At 55.9% G+C, this 16,135-nt stretch overlaps 1 protein-coding gene across 1 annotated transcript; it reads right to left on the bottom strand.

The window, feature by feature from the left end:
- Positions 1 to 5,710: 5,710 nt before the first annotated feature.
- Positions 5,711 to 7,916, bottom strand: NEUROD2 (neuronal differentiation 2). The gene has a single exon (XM_010960480.3). The coding sequence runs from the start codon at positions 7,177 to 7,179 to the stop codon at positions 6,031 to 6,033; it is 1,149 nt and encodes a 382-aa protein (XP_010958782.2). The 5' UTR covers positions 7,180 to 7,916; the 3' UTR covers positions 5,711 to 6,030.
- Positions 7,917 to 16,135: the final 8,219 nt, after the last annotated feature.

The raw sequence follows: 16,135 nt of genomic DNA, 5'->3' as shown, positions 1-16,135 counted from the left end.
GGTTGTTTCTGAGCCCCCCCTACCCCCACCTCTCGCCTTTAATGCAACTCTGGCGAGAACAGATGTCCCAAGCCGGGCGGACTGCCCAGACCCCGCCCAGCTGTGCCCTTGGCGAAGACTTGGCTGAGGGTAAGAACTGGCACGCGGGTCCCCGAAGGGGCTTGGGGGCTCCCTCAGCCCGGGTGGGAGCTGACCTCGCAGCCTTGGCCTCCTGGCTAGCGCAGCCTCGGGCGAGAAGTGGAAGCGCCCCGGAAAGACCCGTTCCTAATTCAATTAATTCCGAAAAGAGGAATGAGACACAGACAGAGGTGGAGAGAAGCCGAAAGAAAGGTTCGAATAACCGACCACCAGATACACACTCGACTTGGGAACCCTGCAGCCTTAGTCAAGTCCTGGAAGACCGCGCTGGGTTCCTGCGCTGGAGAGGGCAAGCGAGTTGGCAGCGCCAGAGCCATACCAGGGCTCATATCTGGGCAGGGTCTCTACCTAACTCCCTCGGCACAGCCAGCAACTGGGGGTTCCCTCACCTTTTCCTGCTCTGAGCACCCCAGCTTCCACTCCCCACACTAGGGGGCTGAGGCCCTCAGCCCCTGGCATCTCTCCCCAGAAATCCATTGCCCTTCTGCCTGGGAGCCTAGCCTTGATCTGGGCCTTCTCCTGCTGGCACTTTCAGGAGGGCGGCATGCTCCTATCCTAGTGCTTTAGGGTGGAGAAAATTCCAGAGAGCAAAACAGCCTTCCCGAGGTGTCTGTGCCCTTTCTTACCACTTCTTAACCAGGAAAACTGTCTAGAATTTTAGAAGATGCTGAACAGAAAGGCAGAAATTACTTCAGGATTTGGAAAAGGAATAGAGTTTCAAGATTTCTCACAACCCAGGTCTTCACCTTCTCTCCAGGCCTGTGGCCAGTGCCTGAGCATCTAGCCCTAAAGAAAAGAAAAGTGACACTGTCTGAGGCTGTGAGCTGGGAAGCCTGTTGTGAAAGCCAAGACTTTTGCCACCTCTCACATCTTGCAAAAAGAAGCTTTCTCCTTTGAGCACGTAGGGGCAGTTCAGGTGTGGAATCCTGGGCTGACTTCTGGATTCACATTGAGGGCTCGGAAATGAAGGTGGAAGTCAAGGCTGATCAGGCCTGGCATGCACCATCTCTTTCTTTGCACCTTCCTTGAGAATTAAACTGTGGAATTTAGAAATATCTCTCAGTCTGAGTGTTCTCTTAAGTCAACAGATTCCTCCAAGGAGCAGGCAACTCGGGGTTAAAGATTCTAGGGAAGAGGAGGAAGAAAATGTCACTCAAGAGGGAATTAAATCTCTGACCTCTCCTCAAGATTCTTGTATCTACTGGTTTCTGGACTTTCCTATAAAAGGGGAAAAGATGTAAACATAAGCCAGCGGAGTTTACAGAATGTCAGGGTTTCCCTGTCGCTAACTCCAATGGGTCTCGGTTTCTCTGGATTGTACTCAGCGATTTTCTGGGCTGTCCCTCTGGGTGATGAAATCAGAGCTGGGGGTCCACTGGAGGTTCACTGGGGATCAGGGGCTAACTGTCCAGATCCTGGTTGGAATAGAGTTAAATGAGACAAGAGGAGTAGAAGTGCTTTTCCTCCCTTTCCCCCCTTATCTACAAATGACCTGGACTCAGAGACATCTCTATTTCCCAGTCATTTCCAAACTCTGGTCTTTGAAAGGCTAGGGGCAGGAAAATCATGGAGAGAATGCCCTCCTGACTGATCTCGGCTCCGCCTTTGGTTCTGCAGCCCAGGAGTTGAGCTGAAATGGCTGGTTCATGCTTGGAGATCCCACTGCTCAGGCTAGGGCAAGAAGGGCGTTCTCTCTGTGACTTCTCCCTCTGCCCTCTCCTTCCCACCGCTCTGGCCCCTTTTTGCCCCCTACAAACACACCTCCTTCTGTTCCTGGAGCTTCTCTGTGTGTGTACGCGCAAGCGGGAAAGCCAGCAAGAGAGAATAAACTGCAAGGGGGAGTTTGGGGCCGTGTGTCCACGCACATCTTCTTCTCCTGCTCATCTCACCATCTCGCCAGGGAAGTTGAGTGTTGGGTAGGAGGCTGATGGGAGGACAGAGCGCAGCCAGAGTGCAGAGAGTGTGGGGGAAGGGTCAGGAACTGGAAAAGGAAAGGCTTATGAGGATTCGAGATTCACCAGAAGCAGAGGCGCTGGGGATACCCGCCCCAAAAGGGGCCCGGGCACCCCGACCGCCCAAAGTGACCACAGACACCTTGGCCAAGAGTCACCAGCATCCTTGGAAATGGGCTAGAATCCACCTTCAAAAGCGTAATCAAGCAGGGTGGAGCAGCCTGAAGAGCAAAGCACAGGGGTCTGTGGTCTGGCCAGGGGAGCCACATGGAGGGGTCTTTTGCTTCCAGCCCCAAGCTACTTGGATGCTGCCCAGTCCAGGACTTCAGAACGGGTTCTGGGAAGCCAGCTGAGTGGGACAGAAGCCCAATTAACTTTGCTCTTAGGGCATGATAAGACTCAGGCCTCAGGATGTGTACCAAGTTCTTTTCCTCTCCAGTTTTCCCTGTCAGGCCGTACCCCATGCCATGAGCAGACCAGATTCCCTCAGATTTGGGTCTGAGGCGAGCATCTTACTCTATACTCCACGCAAGAATTGAGGGAGATTGAAGGTGGGTCAACTTCTTTCTCTCAAGAATAGGGGTGATTTAGAGGTCTATAAGATTCCCTTAGGCCATCGCCAGGAGCAAATCCTTGGAATGAAGGGTGCAGTTCTTAATCTCACACTAGGGAAGCGATCTTATGAGAATTCCAGAGAAGGCAATGAAATCTTGAAAGGACTCCAGTGAAATTCTCCAAAAACTGCGGAAGAATTCCGCCCAAAATTTCAACAGGCTGGGCGTTGGGAAGGGTCTCACACTGCGCGTCTCTCCCCAGGGCCAGGCAAGCTCAGCCTCTCTCTGGGGCTGGAAAGCACAAGGCTAGGCGAGAGTCAGCACCCGGGAGCGGACAGCTCCCGGCCCGGTCCCAGCTCCGCCCTCAGCCAGCCTGGGGTGGAGGAGGGAAAGCAATGTCTCTACTGGAGTAGTCATTTAGGCGAGCCGCTGAGCTCAAGGGCAGAGAGTATAATTCAATCCACCCCCCATTCGTATTTAGGGAGTCCTTCAACTACCTTTCCCTTTCCCCCTTCTGTCAGGGTGCTCTCATTTTGGGATCTTAGATCCAACTTTTCAAAATCTCAGCATGCCTGACCTTAAGCCCCAAACTCAACACTACAACCCCCATTTCAGCCCTAAAATGAGCAGAAGTGTTTTCGGGAAAAAAAAATAGTTTAAGTACGCAGCATCAGAAACAGCCCAGTCCTGGTACTTCTCAGTGTGTTCAGGCTTTGGGATGGGGAGGGGCTTTTTGGGACTTAGACGCCTCTCCAAATACTCCAGGGGTCTAGTGGGTACTGCTGTCTTGGGGGGAGGGGTTCTTTCAGGGAAGTCAGCTCAGAGCTCCCTCTGCCCCCGAGGGCTGGAGAAAGAACTGTGAGGTTACCTTGCCTGAGAGAGGATCCTCCGCTGTGCCCTTTCTCTGTCTGCCTATGTTGAGGGCTTCCCTCTTTCGGGAGCTGCACCAGGCAGGAAGGGGCTTGTCTTGATGTGGACCACAGGGCTTCTCGATGCCCTGTCAGGGGAAGCTCATGGCTAGGCTAAACTCCACTCTACCTGGTGGGCTCCTAGACTCAGTTCCCACCCCACAGAGCTCTGGAGTTTTCCTCCAACTTCATCAACACCCCTACAAATTTTAACATTCCTGAGGCTAAAACTGGCTGATTCCCCTGAAACACACATTTAAGACTGAAAAGACTTCTTCCGCTAATATTTCATCCTCATAACCTGATAGTTTTTTAAATTTAAAAACAGCCCTATCTGGCTCAAGTGATTGTCTCTTCACCTCTGCACGCTTGTTTTTTTGCAACAGTGGGCAGAGGGTCGTAAAATGACCGACTACTCCCAACTCAGTCATTTTTCAGTGATGAAAAGATATTTTGTTTTTAAAGGAGGTGCATGTGCGTGTTTGGGAACTGAAGGAGTGTAGGGAGATTAGTGCAATGCTTTGTGCTTGGGGTGTGTGTAAGTCTGTGTAAGGTCTGGGAGAGGCAGCGGGTGTAGCTGTTTCGGTGCCCAGTGGGTGAGTGTGAGGGGGTCTGCAGTGAGGGAATCCCACCCAGGAATGTCCAGGGGGTACCTCTACCTGGCCACTGTACAGTCACTGGACTCTGTTTCTTTATCACCTGGAGCCCCAGCTCAATCCCCGGAATGAAAGGAGGCCACCGTGAGAAACCGGGTTCGGCTTTGCATCTCATTTACATAAATATTTATTAATCGTCATTAAACTGAACAGAAACACGCAATGCACTTCGGGTGTCCGACGGGAGTTTCATCTTCGCTACAAGAGGAAGGTAAAATTGCGTGTGAGCGTGTGGGTGAGTGCGTGTGTGTGTCGCCTGTGGGTTTGCATTTTTGCATCGTGTGTTTGGATGCCTCATCTCCTGCCTCCGGTGGGGAGAGGTTCTCCTTTTGCCCCTTTTTGGGGAAACCTCCAGAAGGAGCCCTCAGCCCTCTCCCTGCCCAACTGCCAACCAGAGCCAAGAGTACGCCTCAGACAAAACCCCCTCTCCAGCCTCCAGCCACCAGCCACGGGATATCGCCGGCGCCTGGCGCCCACCGAGGCACAGTCGGGCAGGGGCGGGGCTTTCCCTAGGACTCGGTCTCCACCCTAGTCCCGGGAAGGGATAGGTGCCTGCGGGGAGCTGGGGCCGGCGGGCTCTTCTCCCTCTGCCCCCGGACGCCCGCGCCGGGCCTGCGTGTGAGTGCGGTGTGGTGTGCGTGTGTGTCTTTCATGCAAACCCTCCCTCCCCAAACCGACCCCCCCCAACAATTTGCCATTCCATACAAATTTGGAAACAGGTTTTTTAAAAACAGTATGACGCACAACGGGGACGGGGCGGGGGAGGGCAGTGGCACTGGGGCCCCAAATCTCCGAGTCTCTGATTGTAAGAACCTGGGGAGGGGAGGGGGCAGCGTCGGCCCCCACTTCACCAAAGTGCACAGATCCGCGCTTGGGCGGCGCGGCCCGCGGGCCGGGAGGGGCATCCCGGGGCCGGGCCGGGCCGCTAGGCTCAGTCAGAACCTCCTTGCATAGATATTTGTGTCTTTTTTTATTATTGGTAGTAGTATTTTTTGCCTTTTATTGCTTCTAAAAGTTCTTACTGCGTTTTCTCTCCGATCCGGACTCTGCGTTTGGCCTCCGTCGCCTCTTAGCCTTTTTTTTTTTTTTGTATGTTTGTTTGTTTGTTTGTTTAAAAAAGGGGAAAGGGAAAAATGGATTCTAGTTACAAATTGTCTTGGCCTCTCTCTTTCCTCTCAATCCACATTCCCTCCCGCCAAAATTAAAATCACAGAATGCTGAGACTAAGGGTGGGGATAAGGGCTTCCAGGTCCAGGCTCAGGCGCCCTGACTTCTGCCCTCTACAAGAAAGAGGGGGCACCCTGCTCCTTTCTGCCTCGGCAGCTCGGTGTTTAATAATAATAATAATAATAATAATAATAATAATAATAATAATAATAATAATAATAATAATAATAATAATAATAATAATAATAATAATAATAACGGGAAACAGTATCCCACAGCTCAGCTGCCCCCTTACCAACACCTTTGGGCCTGCAGGGGGAAAGGGGAGGAGGAAACCTAAGTGCAGGAATTGGGAATTAGGGCGGAGGGGTCTCCAGGGAGTTCCCGAAGAGGAGTCCCTGTTAAAGTACTCCCTGGGAAAGAGGAGGAGGGAACCTCTTGGGGAGAGAGAAGGCGAGTCCCCTGGGGAAAGCGAGGCCCCTGGGACGGGCCACCCACAGGTAAGAGGACCTCGCTGCCCAGAAGAGCAGCAGGACCGGCGGCCCGCTCCCCGCGCCCCGCGCCGGGGTAGGTGGGGATGCCCCTGCGCTCGGGGGTGCTGGGGACAGGGGTGAGGGCAAAGGCAAAAGAAAAAGAAAGGGGCGGGCTCAAGGTCTCAGTTATGGAAAAACGCATTGAGCTCCTCGTACATGGGGCCCCGGTCGTGGTGAAGGTGCATATCGTAAGACAAGAGATTCTCCGAGTGGACGCCCCCGCGCACAGCCGACGAGCCGAAGACCAGCCCATGGCCCGTGGGCCGCGAGCCGGGCAGCGCCGAGTAGTGCATAGAGTAATGGTAGCTCTTCTCGTGGTCGGGCGACGAGTCCTGCTTGAGCGAGAAGTTGCCATTGAGACAGAGCGGGGGGCTCAGCGGGCCCTCGTACTCGGAGCTGTTGTAGTCCGGGCTCGCGCCGCCGCCGCCCGCCGCCGCATACAGCGTCTCGTAGGCGGCGCAGTAGCCGTGGGTCCGCAGGGCGTGCGCTGCGCCGCCGCCCAGGCCGCCCGCCGCCTGGCACTGTGCGCCCGCCAGGCGCGAGCACGGGTACGGGTAGGGGTGCATGGCAAACGGGCCGCCCGAGCCGTGGAAGCGGCCCGTGCCGTCGGCGCCCTGCTCCGTGAGGAAGTTGCGCGAGTTGAGCTGCAGGCAGCCGGCCACCAGGTTGGTGGTGGGCTGCGACAGGCCCTTGCACAGCGTCTGCACGTAGGACACCAGGTCGGGCCGCTTGCCCGAGCGCAGGATCTCTGAGAGCGCCCAGATGTAGTTCTTGGCGAGGCGCAGCGTCTCGATCTTGGACAGCTTCTGTGTCTTGGAGTAGCAGGGCACCACCTTCCGCAGGTTGTCCAGCGCCGCGTTTAGGTCGTGCATGCGGTTGCGCTCCCGCGCGTTCGCCTTCTGCCGCCGCAGCTTGGAGCGCTCCAGGCGCGCCTTGGTCATCTTGCGTTTCTTGGGCCCGCGCTTCTTGGGCCGCTCGCCCTCTGCCTCGTCCAGCCCTTCCTCCTCCTCCTCTTCCTCCTCCTCCTCGCCCCCCAGCTCGCCTTCCTCCTTGACCTCGGCCAGCGCGGCCTCCGGCACCTCGTCTGCACGGAGAGGGACCGGCTTGGCGGCCCGGGCGGGCCCGGGAGCCCCCGGCCCTGGCGGAGGCGGAGGTGGAGGTGGCGCGTCGCCCTTGTCGCTCCTCGGCTCGTCGTCGTCGCCGTCGCCCCAGCTGGCGAACTTGGGCACGTCCGAGAGGAGACCGGGCTCGCTGAACAGGCGGGTCAGCATGGTGCCTGAGGGCGCCCGGCAGGCGGGAAGGGGAGAGAGAGAGAGCACAGAATGAGGGGCGCGCTGGGGTCATGCCGCCCTCCTCAACCCGCCTCCACCCCCGAGTCCAGTGCGGGTTCCTGCCCAGGGGGCCCCGGATGCCCACCTCCTCTGCCTGCCCCACCCTGAGCCGGCCCAACCCTGCCCCAGCCGCTCGCCCAGGATCTCGGCCCAGGCTCTCTCCCCAACGCTGGGGCCCGGCTCCACCCCTCGCCTGAACGAGGGGCCGCTCCCTACGCCGGGCCTTCTACAGGTCTGGGCAGGGACCGAGCAGGGGCTTTAGAGAACAGAGATCTCTTCGCCTGGGGAGGCGGTGCACTCGCCCTGAAAGCCTCTTCTCTCTCGGCGGTGGAGGAAGGCTGGGCGGCCGCCGGTGGGGACAGCTGCCCCACTCCGCGGCTCCGGCGGCCCGGGCCCCTCTGCCCGGCTCCCCCACCCTCCGGTGGCTCTCACCCCCACGCTCCCTAATCCAATTTGCAACTTGGCCGCCCGCCGCCCTCGGCTCGGCCCCCACCCCCGCAGCCCCAGTTCCAGAGGCGGGAGGATCGGGAGGATAGTCTCCTCCAGCCGGGCGTCCCCAGCTCCCCGAGCCGGCTCGGGGCGGCGAGGACTGAGAAACCCGGGCGTGGGGAGGAGACTGAGAGAAGCGAGCCCCGTCCGTCTCCCCTGCGGTCAGGGACCCCCTTCCCCCCTTTAAACTGCTTCCCTCCCACACGGCTCTTCAGATCTCGTTGTATTTCGGGATTGATGGAAAAAAATCCAAATTTGCTTGTTTGCTTCTTTTTTTTCAGTCGTGGGGAAAGGTCGAAGGTTCCTCCGGGACAACCATGGGGGGTTCCCATCTCAGCCTCTTCACGCCCCCCCCCCCCATGACCCTGCTTCCCCTCCTCCCCAAGCCCATCGCAGGCAGAGACGCCTCCCTCCGCAGCCCCCGGAGCTGCAGCCCCTCGGGGAGAGGAAACCCAGGACGCCTCCGATGCACACCCCATGAGGGGCATCGTCTGGGGAAGGGGGGATTTAGGGACCCTCCTATCGGCCGAAGAAGCCGCACCCTCCCCCCCAACCGGCGGGTCAGATCTAGCTCCCTTTCGGACAACTTACCTCGGAGAGGAGTCAAGGGGAGAGGGGAGGGGAGGGGGGGAGGGGGGCAAGAGAGAGAGGGGGGAGAAGAGGAATCTTCTCGCTTATTTCATTGTTCCCCCATCTTCAGGGAGCGGGGGCAGCGGCTCCTCAAGGCGGCAGGCGCCGGCGTCTTCAGAGCGCCATGCGAACCGCGGAGCGAGTGTGGCATCTCTACCAGGCGGGGTACCAGCCTCTATGCCAGGCCATATGGGCTTGGCACGTCACGGGCAGCAGCTATCACATGAGAGACGGTGATTGGCATGCGTCTGCATTGGGGGAGAGCCGGCTCCCCCGGGACCCGCCGCCATCTGTCACTCTCTACTCCAAAAAAAAAAAAAAAATTAAATAAATAAAGGAAATAAATAAATATCTCTGCCGCCCTCCCCTCCCCGCCCAACGCAGGGAAAGCAGGGATTGAGAGGGAGGTGGGAGGAGTTGCCCCCCTTGGATATAGAGTCCCCCACATGGGAACAATGGGGTGGCAAGGCTGGAAACTGGGGGTTTGTGGTGTCCCCAGTTCTATGCTCCCTCCAGGGTCCTGCTCTGTCCATTTCCTCCCTTTCAGGCCCCCGAAGGTGGGTCAGGGACCAGACCCTCGGGTCTGGAGAAGGGAACCTCTATGCTTGCCCCAACCCCACCCCCACAAGGATCCCATCAGCCACAAAGGGACAGCTGAGGCCCCCTCCCAGGGTGGGCGTGGGGGCGTCCGTGGCCCAAGCCCCATAGGTAGATGTTGGCACCATGCCATCCCTCATCCCTGTCTGCCCCTCCTCCACCCACCCGCACGCACACACAACATATGTGGCTGAACGAAATTCAAACCAAGGGAAAGACAGAGAAAAGGAAAGACTTGCCTGGGTGTCTGTGCCTCTGCATGGGCGTGTGTGTGTGTCTGTGGGGACATGTGTGTCTATCTGTGGAGTCAGCGGATGGGAGAGATTTCCTTGGGTGTTTCAGGGTATACGTATATTGGGATGAGGATGGAAAGGCTCACCTTGGGGTGAGCCTGTGCACCCACCGTCTAGGGTGGGGGAGAGGGCTCAGTCAGGATTCCTAACCCAGAAAACTCTCCCTCCTCTCCCCACTTCCCTGTCCAACATACCCTCCCCTGCTAGACAAGTGACCATCCCACCAGTGGCTTTCTCTCCTGCCTCTGACTTGCTTATTTGAGGGAGGAGGGGACTGAGCTGGGAATTACCTCAAGTTCCAGAAGGAGACTCAAGCCTTCTCCTCCCCCTGCAAAAAATAGTGAAAATACTGAAGCCAACTCCAGCAGTCTTGAGAGTGACCAAGGGGAGGTGAGTCAGACAGGTGTCTTGATAAGGAAGGTAGGAAATTGCTATTTTGTCTTACAGCTCACCTTTCAATCCTCACACTGGGCCAGACACAGATGCAAATGGCCTGGGCTGAGGGAGGTAGCTTTAGATACACACACACACACACACACCTGTTCCTCACTCTGTGGTGCAGAAAATGGATACACACCCCTACTCAGATAGATTCATGTGTGTAAGCAGGTAATCACAACCAGGTGTAGAGAGACCGTTGCCCACACCGTGATTCAGGCGTTTGTCTGTTTCAGACCCACATTTCCTGTCCCTCCCCACCCTCCAGCTTCCATATGCTTGGACAACTTCAATTATACCTTAACCACACACACTCTGATGTCAACCATGTGCTCAGGGCTGTGGTGGTGCAAAGATGTGGGTTTCACCCTCAGTCTTGATAGATAGTTTTCTCCCTCTAGGAGCTTCCAGAAGGGGTTTTGAACTGGTAAGACACTGACCTGATGCTTGATGGGATGAATTAGGTTAGAGAGAGACACACATGATGGCTACGGAGGGCTTGGAGAAGAGGGGCTGGCACTGTGTGGGGCTGACCAGGAACCAAAAGGCACTTCAAATACTCCTTCTACAGAGGCCCATAAAGGGGAACTGACTTGTCCAGGAACACACAGTGGAAAGCAGAACTGGGTCTAGAATCCAGGGACTTAACCCCCAGCCCAGTGCTCCTTCTACAATCCCACAATCTGCCTCAGGGTCCCCAAGGATGAGAAGCCAATGGTAAGTTTTCCTCCGCTCATACATCCTGGTTCTGGGAAGGTAGACTCCCACCTCTGGAAGATGTCTGGGGCCCTCTGGGCATGGCAGAGAGGGTCTCTCTGGTGGGGCAAAGATTCAGGAATGCTGGCCAGGGCCCTGTCCATGTCTGGGCACAGCCCTAGAAGCTTCACTGTTCCTTTACGGAGTGTGGGGTGTTTTGAATCCTGACACATGGCCTTTCTAGAGCCCCCCGTCATATGGTATTCTGATTACACACACATGCTTTGGGCTCTAATTACTGGCCAACACTGCTTGCCAGCCTTTAAGAATGCTGAATACCTTGAACAAGTTACATAATAGCTCTCAGTCTTGATTTCCCCATCTGTAAAATGGGGACAATTATGCTATACCTCATAGAGCTGGTGTCAGTACTAAATGGCTAAGATATGAACAGAATTCAGCACAGGGTTAGTCATAGAGTTCGCCTGTAATGAATGTCACTCTCATTTTCATTAAAGCATTTTGTAAACTGTAAGATGCTTTGCAATATTAATTCCTGGTACATACCCCCCACCCCCAAGACACACACACATTCAGAAAGCTATGTCTATAAGGGAACTGAGTTTTTGTTGAATTAATGGGCTAATGAATGGGTGAGCAAGTAAATTAATGCTTCCTTGTGATTGAAACCTACCCCTCTGCCCTCTCCTTTGGACACTGAGGGGTGGGTTAAGCCTCACAGGCCTCTTCCAGCTCTGCTTTCTGCTCCAGACACGAGGCAGACCTCCGCAGCATAGCGGAGCCCTTTGGAGGTCCTTCCATCCCTTTCCTATCTCCTATCAGGAATGACCTCAGCCTGCTGAAGGAGGCCTGAGGGGCAGGGGGGCATCCCTAAGGGTATGAGGAACTTCATCCCTCTCAGTCTGTTTGCTGCCCCTGTCTCTTCTTCCTTCAGAAAAATGGAACAAGTTTTTCTCACTCGACACATTTCAACTTTATTTTAGAAGATACAATAAAAAAAAAAAAAAAACCAGGGGAAAATTGGAACAGAGGGAGGTGTGGGATGGGCCCGCCTTAGACATGGGCTTGAAAGAGGTATAACACACAAGTGTCCACATACACAAGAACAAGCATGAACATACAGGGACATCCCTGCTCCTCTCTGTGCACCCGGAGAGGCAGAGATGCAGTGATGGAGAGACAGAGCGAGCCAGAAACGAAAGGAAGGAGACGGAAGGAGAAGGACACCCAGAGATGCCATCTGTTCCTCCCCCTGGCATTGGGGGAAGGGAGTTGGTGAGGGGCCTGGTCCCCTCCGGGTCTCTGACAGGGAAGGGGAAGGGTGGGCACCTCAGCCAGGCCTGGAAGACTCCCATTCCTGCTGCCCACTCCCATCCAGGGAGCTGGGAGCCGAGGGTCTGAGGTTCCCATGGAGACATAGCCCCATCCCAGGGGAGGCCACAGTCTGGGCACCTAAAATGGCTGCCTCAGAGGGGTGGCAGCCATTTTGTGCAGGCATCGGTCCTGAGGGGGTCGGGGGTGAGGGGGGCTGAGAGTGTAGAGTAGAGGGTGGGGGGATAGGTCATTCCTGAGCAGTCAAGGGAACTGCTCAGAGGGTAGAAGAAGGCTCTATAAAACTGCTCTCATTACACCCCCTGCTCCACCAAAAAAAACCCAACCAACCAAACAAACCAAAAAAACCCCCATACACACATAAATCTGTAAACCTCCACCCCATTCTGACACCCAGAAGGACACCTAGCCGTTGCCTCCACCATCACCACCACCATGCCCCAAGTAAGATTGGTGGGGGCAAGTGTGCTGGAGAAGGAGGCTTGATTTCCCACCAAAGTGTCAAAGCAAGCGCGGGGAGCATGAACATACAGGGACATCCCTGCATTAGAACCCAGGTGTCCATTCCCTGGTCGCAGCCATCTAACTCCATCTCTGGGGGCCTCCCTGGCTGAGGCGGGCAGACAGGTGAAGAATGAGGGCAGGAACAGGGCAGGGCTCTTCTCACCCCCACCTCTGACTTGAGGGGAGGGACAGGAATCTGGGGATCCTCCGAGGGGCCCGTACTCCTGGCATGGGCCATGCTGTGGGGAAGGAGGGAGGGGAGGGGGCAGGCTGGCACTGCCCAGACGGCGACTCTTCCATCCGTTCAGATGCTCAAAGCTTCCTCCTGAAGCACGAGAGCACCTGCCATCCCTTCCCCAGCCCCCTGCCCACCTCAAGTCCAAAAGGACGTTGGGGGAGGGGGACCTGCCGCTTCCTCCTGGCTCTGGGGTGGGTACCTGCCCCGCTGCCCCCTCCCCCCGCCCGCCGCAGTGTTCTGGGGAACCGGCGGGCACGCCAGATGGCGTGGCTGAGAATGCGGCGACGTTGCCGGGAGGTGAGGGCTGGCACGAGTGATATGCGGCTGCGTGCCTTGTGGTGCCACCGGGGAGGGGGAGGGGGAGGACCAGTGAGGTGTAGCCCCCCCCCCCCCGGGCTGACCTCCTGTCCTGACCTCCAGCTCACTCCCAGGATTCTCTTCGACTTCCTCTGCCTGAGGCCTGGGCTCCGGCTCTGGGTCTAGGCCCCACCCAAAGACAGGTGGGCCAGGCTTGAGCTGAGAGTCCTGGGTCAGACCCCTGCTGCACCCCCCACCCACCCCGAACCTGGGACAAAGGGCGACGGAGGAGACCCACTAGTCCTCCAGCAAAGCCAGCCCTGTCATGATTGTTCCCTTGCTCCCAAAGTAGAGTGACCTTTGCCCCATAACCTTTGACTTCTGGCTTCTGAGTCCTGTTTTTCTGAAAAGAACTCCTTCCCTGATGGGCTCTGGACCCTGAGTCTCTTTTTCATCCAACTCATTTTCATTCCTCACCAAGAGGATTCCTGTTGGACACCTCTTCCTGGGAGCCTTCCCTGACCTCCCCAGGCAGGGCAGCTTTAATACTTATCACTTTCTGTTAGGAAGATCCATTTACCCATCGGGGTCCCTGACCTGACCATGGTGGATACTTACCTTATATCTCAGTAGTCTGGTGCGTCACATAGGCTGTACACAGTTGGTGCTCAATAAATGCTCCTTGCATTAATGCCTGGCTGGCTTAGAGTGTTCAGGATACTAGAGCCTTTCTGCCAAGACTCTCCTAAAGCAGTAAGGTCCAAGGTCTGGGGCTAAGCCCAGAACCCCCCAGACCAAAAGGCCCCTCCTCTTGCCTTTTGCACAAATTTCACTCTGAGGAGGGGGACTTGGGACAGGGTTGGGGTGTCACAGATTCCCCTCAAAGTGGCCTTCAGATAGAGGGCTTAGGGCATGGAGGCTGAGCCTGGGAGTGCTTGACCCCCATTCCCTGGGCACCAAGCTCTGATTCTGAGGCCCCAAGAGGCCCCGCAGTGCCTCCCCTTCAGGGTGGTTCCTGTCCAGCTCTAGACCCCCTTCCTGGGCCTCATACCTCTCAGCAGACTCGGGGGGTGCCGCTTCCTCTCCTTACCCCATACCTTCCCTGAGTGGGGTAAAGTCTGCTCCCTGAGGGGAGGGGAGATGAGGTCCAGGGACACAGATGAGTCCCACTTCCACTGCCATTTCTTCTTTGCTGATGCTACTCGCCAAGCCACCCTCCAATATCTCAGCCCTTCTGCCTTATGGACCTGGCCCAGGCCCTCCTCCTCTGGGAAGCACTGACTTCCCACAGGACCCTTGCTCCTCTGGCTTCCCGCCTAGGACCTAGGCTGTTCATCCTGCCCATTCTATCTGAGGGCAACTCTGAATGTGGTATTCCCCTTCTCTGGCACCCTCAGTGGCTCCTCATCACCTCTAGGATCAGGTCATGCTCCTCATGGACCTCGATCTGCCTGCTGCCCAGCTCTCCCTTCACACTTGTCCCTGCCTTGAACTCTGCCCCTCAGCCACTCTAAACTGCTTAAGCTTTCACAAGCCTCATGCTTATGAGTCTTTGCTCAGGCTGTCCCCTCTGCCTGGAGCACCCTCTCCATGTTCCTCAACTTTAAGTTGAAGCCTCACCTCCTCCAGGAAGTCTCTCTGGGTTAGATGTCCCTTTCCAGATGTTCCTAATGCCTCCTGCACACTTCTACCAAGATACAGACCATGATCTTTACCTCATGGGTCTCTCCCACCTGGAAGGCAGGAACTGGGCCCAGAAACTGGCACCCAGAACAGCCTCAGTAAGTGAAAATAAGTGGCACCAAAAGCCTGTCCTGCCACTGCCCAGAAACCAGAGGCTGCAGTCAAGGCAGGAAACCCACCTGCAGGAAGCTCCTCCTCCAAACCCTCCCTCTTTTCCCCTCAGCTTCCCCACAAATCCCAGCACTGCCAAGAAACATCAGCCTTCCCCTCTGTAAAATGGGCATGATAATTACAATAAGACACCTGCTAAGCACCAGATGAGCTAACAGGTGTGAAAGTGCTGTCTCAGCAACAGCCCCATCCAGGTAAGACTGATTTCACCCCAAGCCCCCGATCAACCTTAGTTTCTTTTTTTAAAAAAAATCTTTGTTACTGAATCTCTGTTTATCATCGCATGTTTGTTCCGTATTTCTTGTCAGTTTTCCAAGTGAGCAGTTGGGGTGTCCCACCCCTGCCCCTCCACAGGTCCGCAGACGAAGGAAGTCTGATGAAGAGGGAGCTCGGGGTGGCCAAAAGGGCACCAGACGTAGCAGGGTCTCAACCTTTGTCAAATCACATAACCCTCTGCTTCCTCATCTGTAAAATGGGAATAGTGCCACCTGTCCACCTGCTCGTGTCTCTCAGGGCTGTTGGGAGGACCCAAAGAACAGCAGTTATGAAGTGCACTTGGGGTGGTTGAGTCCTGACTGACGGTGGATCATGGGCACCTGCTGGGGCAGTGCAGGACAGTGGGGAAAGCACAGGGTTGTGTCCCAGGCGCCCTTTCCTTCAGGTGGGCTGTTTTGAACTTGCCTGTGACTTGGGCATGTCCAGATTTCATCCCCTAGAAATCAGAACCAGGGATCTGGCCTGGGGACTTCTGGGAACCTGATACCAGACCATTCTCTGATGCCTCCCTTGAGCCTGACATGGGTGCGTGGGGCATCTAGGGCTGGCAGTGGGCACAAATGACCCACAGCTGCAATGGTGCTGGTGCTTAGAGGAGGACAGCCTCAAATAGCCACGTATGGGGGGTATACATGGTGGGCACAGCCAGGGCAGGAGGTCACAATTTAACCAGAGACCTCTTGGCTCAGCCCCTGGGATATTGGAGCCTAGGACAGTGTGAAAGAGACTTAGCCATAACCTCCCTGCTTTACCACCCTGAGGAGTCAGGGTGGGGGCACAGGAGGGGAGGGAACAGTCTAGAGGTAGGAGCCTCATGGCCCAATGCCCCACCTTACAGATCAGGAAACCACAGCACAGAGAGGCAAAGTAACCTGCCTGGTGTCACACAATAAGTGAGTGACAGCTGGGACTAGAAACTAGGACCTCAATTACTGCCTTGGGGTCCTGCTGTCCCTGGGGCCTCAGAGCTCTCTGTAATAATGTAATACATAATCCATGATAATGTAATAATACAGCGGTAGTGTTATCTGTGCCAGGCCCTGGCTTCACACACACTTACTTCATTCTCACCATGACCTCAGATGTGGGATTACTATTATCTCCACTTAAAGACGAGGATGCTAAGGCACAGAGAGGTTGAGATTAAGGTTGCCATGCTAAGGTCACACAGCTAGTAAGTAGCAGAGCTCAGATTTGAACCAAGCTCTCTCTGACTCAGAGTCTAAGCTCT

Source organism: Camelus bactrianus, chromosome 16, assembly GCF_048773025.1.
Source record: "Camelus bactrianus isolate YW-2024 breed Bactrian camel chromosome 16, ASM4877302v1, whole genome shotgun sequence".
Lineage (NCBI taxonomy): Eukaryota > Metazoa > Chordata > Mammalia > Artiodactyla > Camelidae > Camelus > Camelus bactrianus.
The sequence above is the reverse complement of the archived record's forward strand: the minus strand, read 5'-3'. Positions and strand labels throughout refer to the sequence as shown.

What these genes read in the sequence shown, in the direction of transcription:
- NEUROD2 (XM_010960480.3), bottom strand. Translation starts at nt 7,179, where the DNA reads ATGCTGACCCGCCTGTTCAGCGAGCCCGGTCTCCTCTCGGACGTGCCC.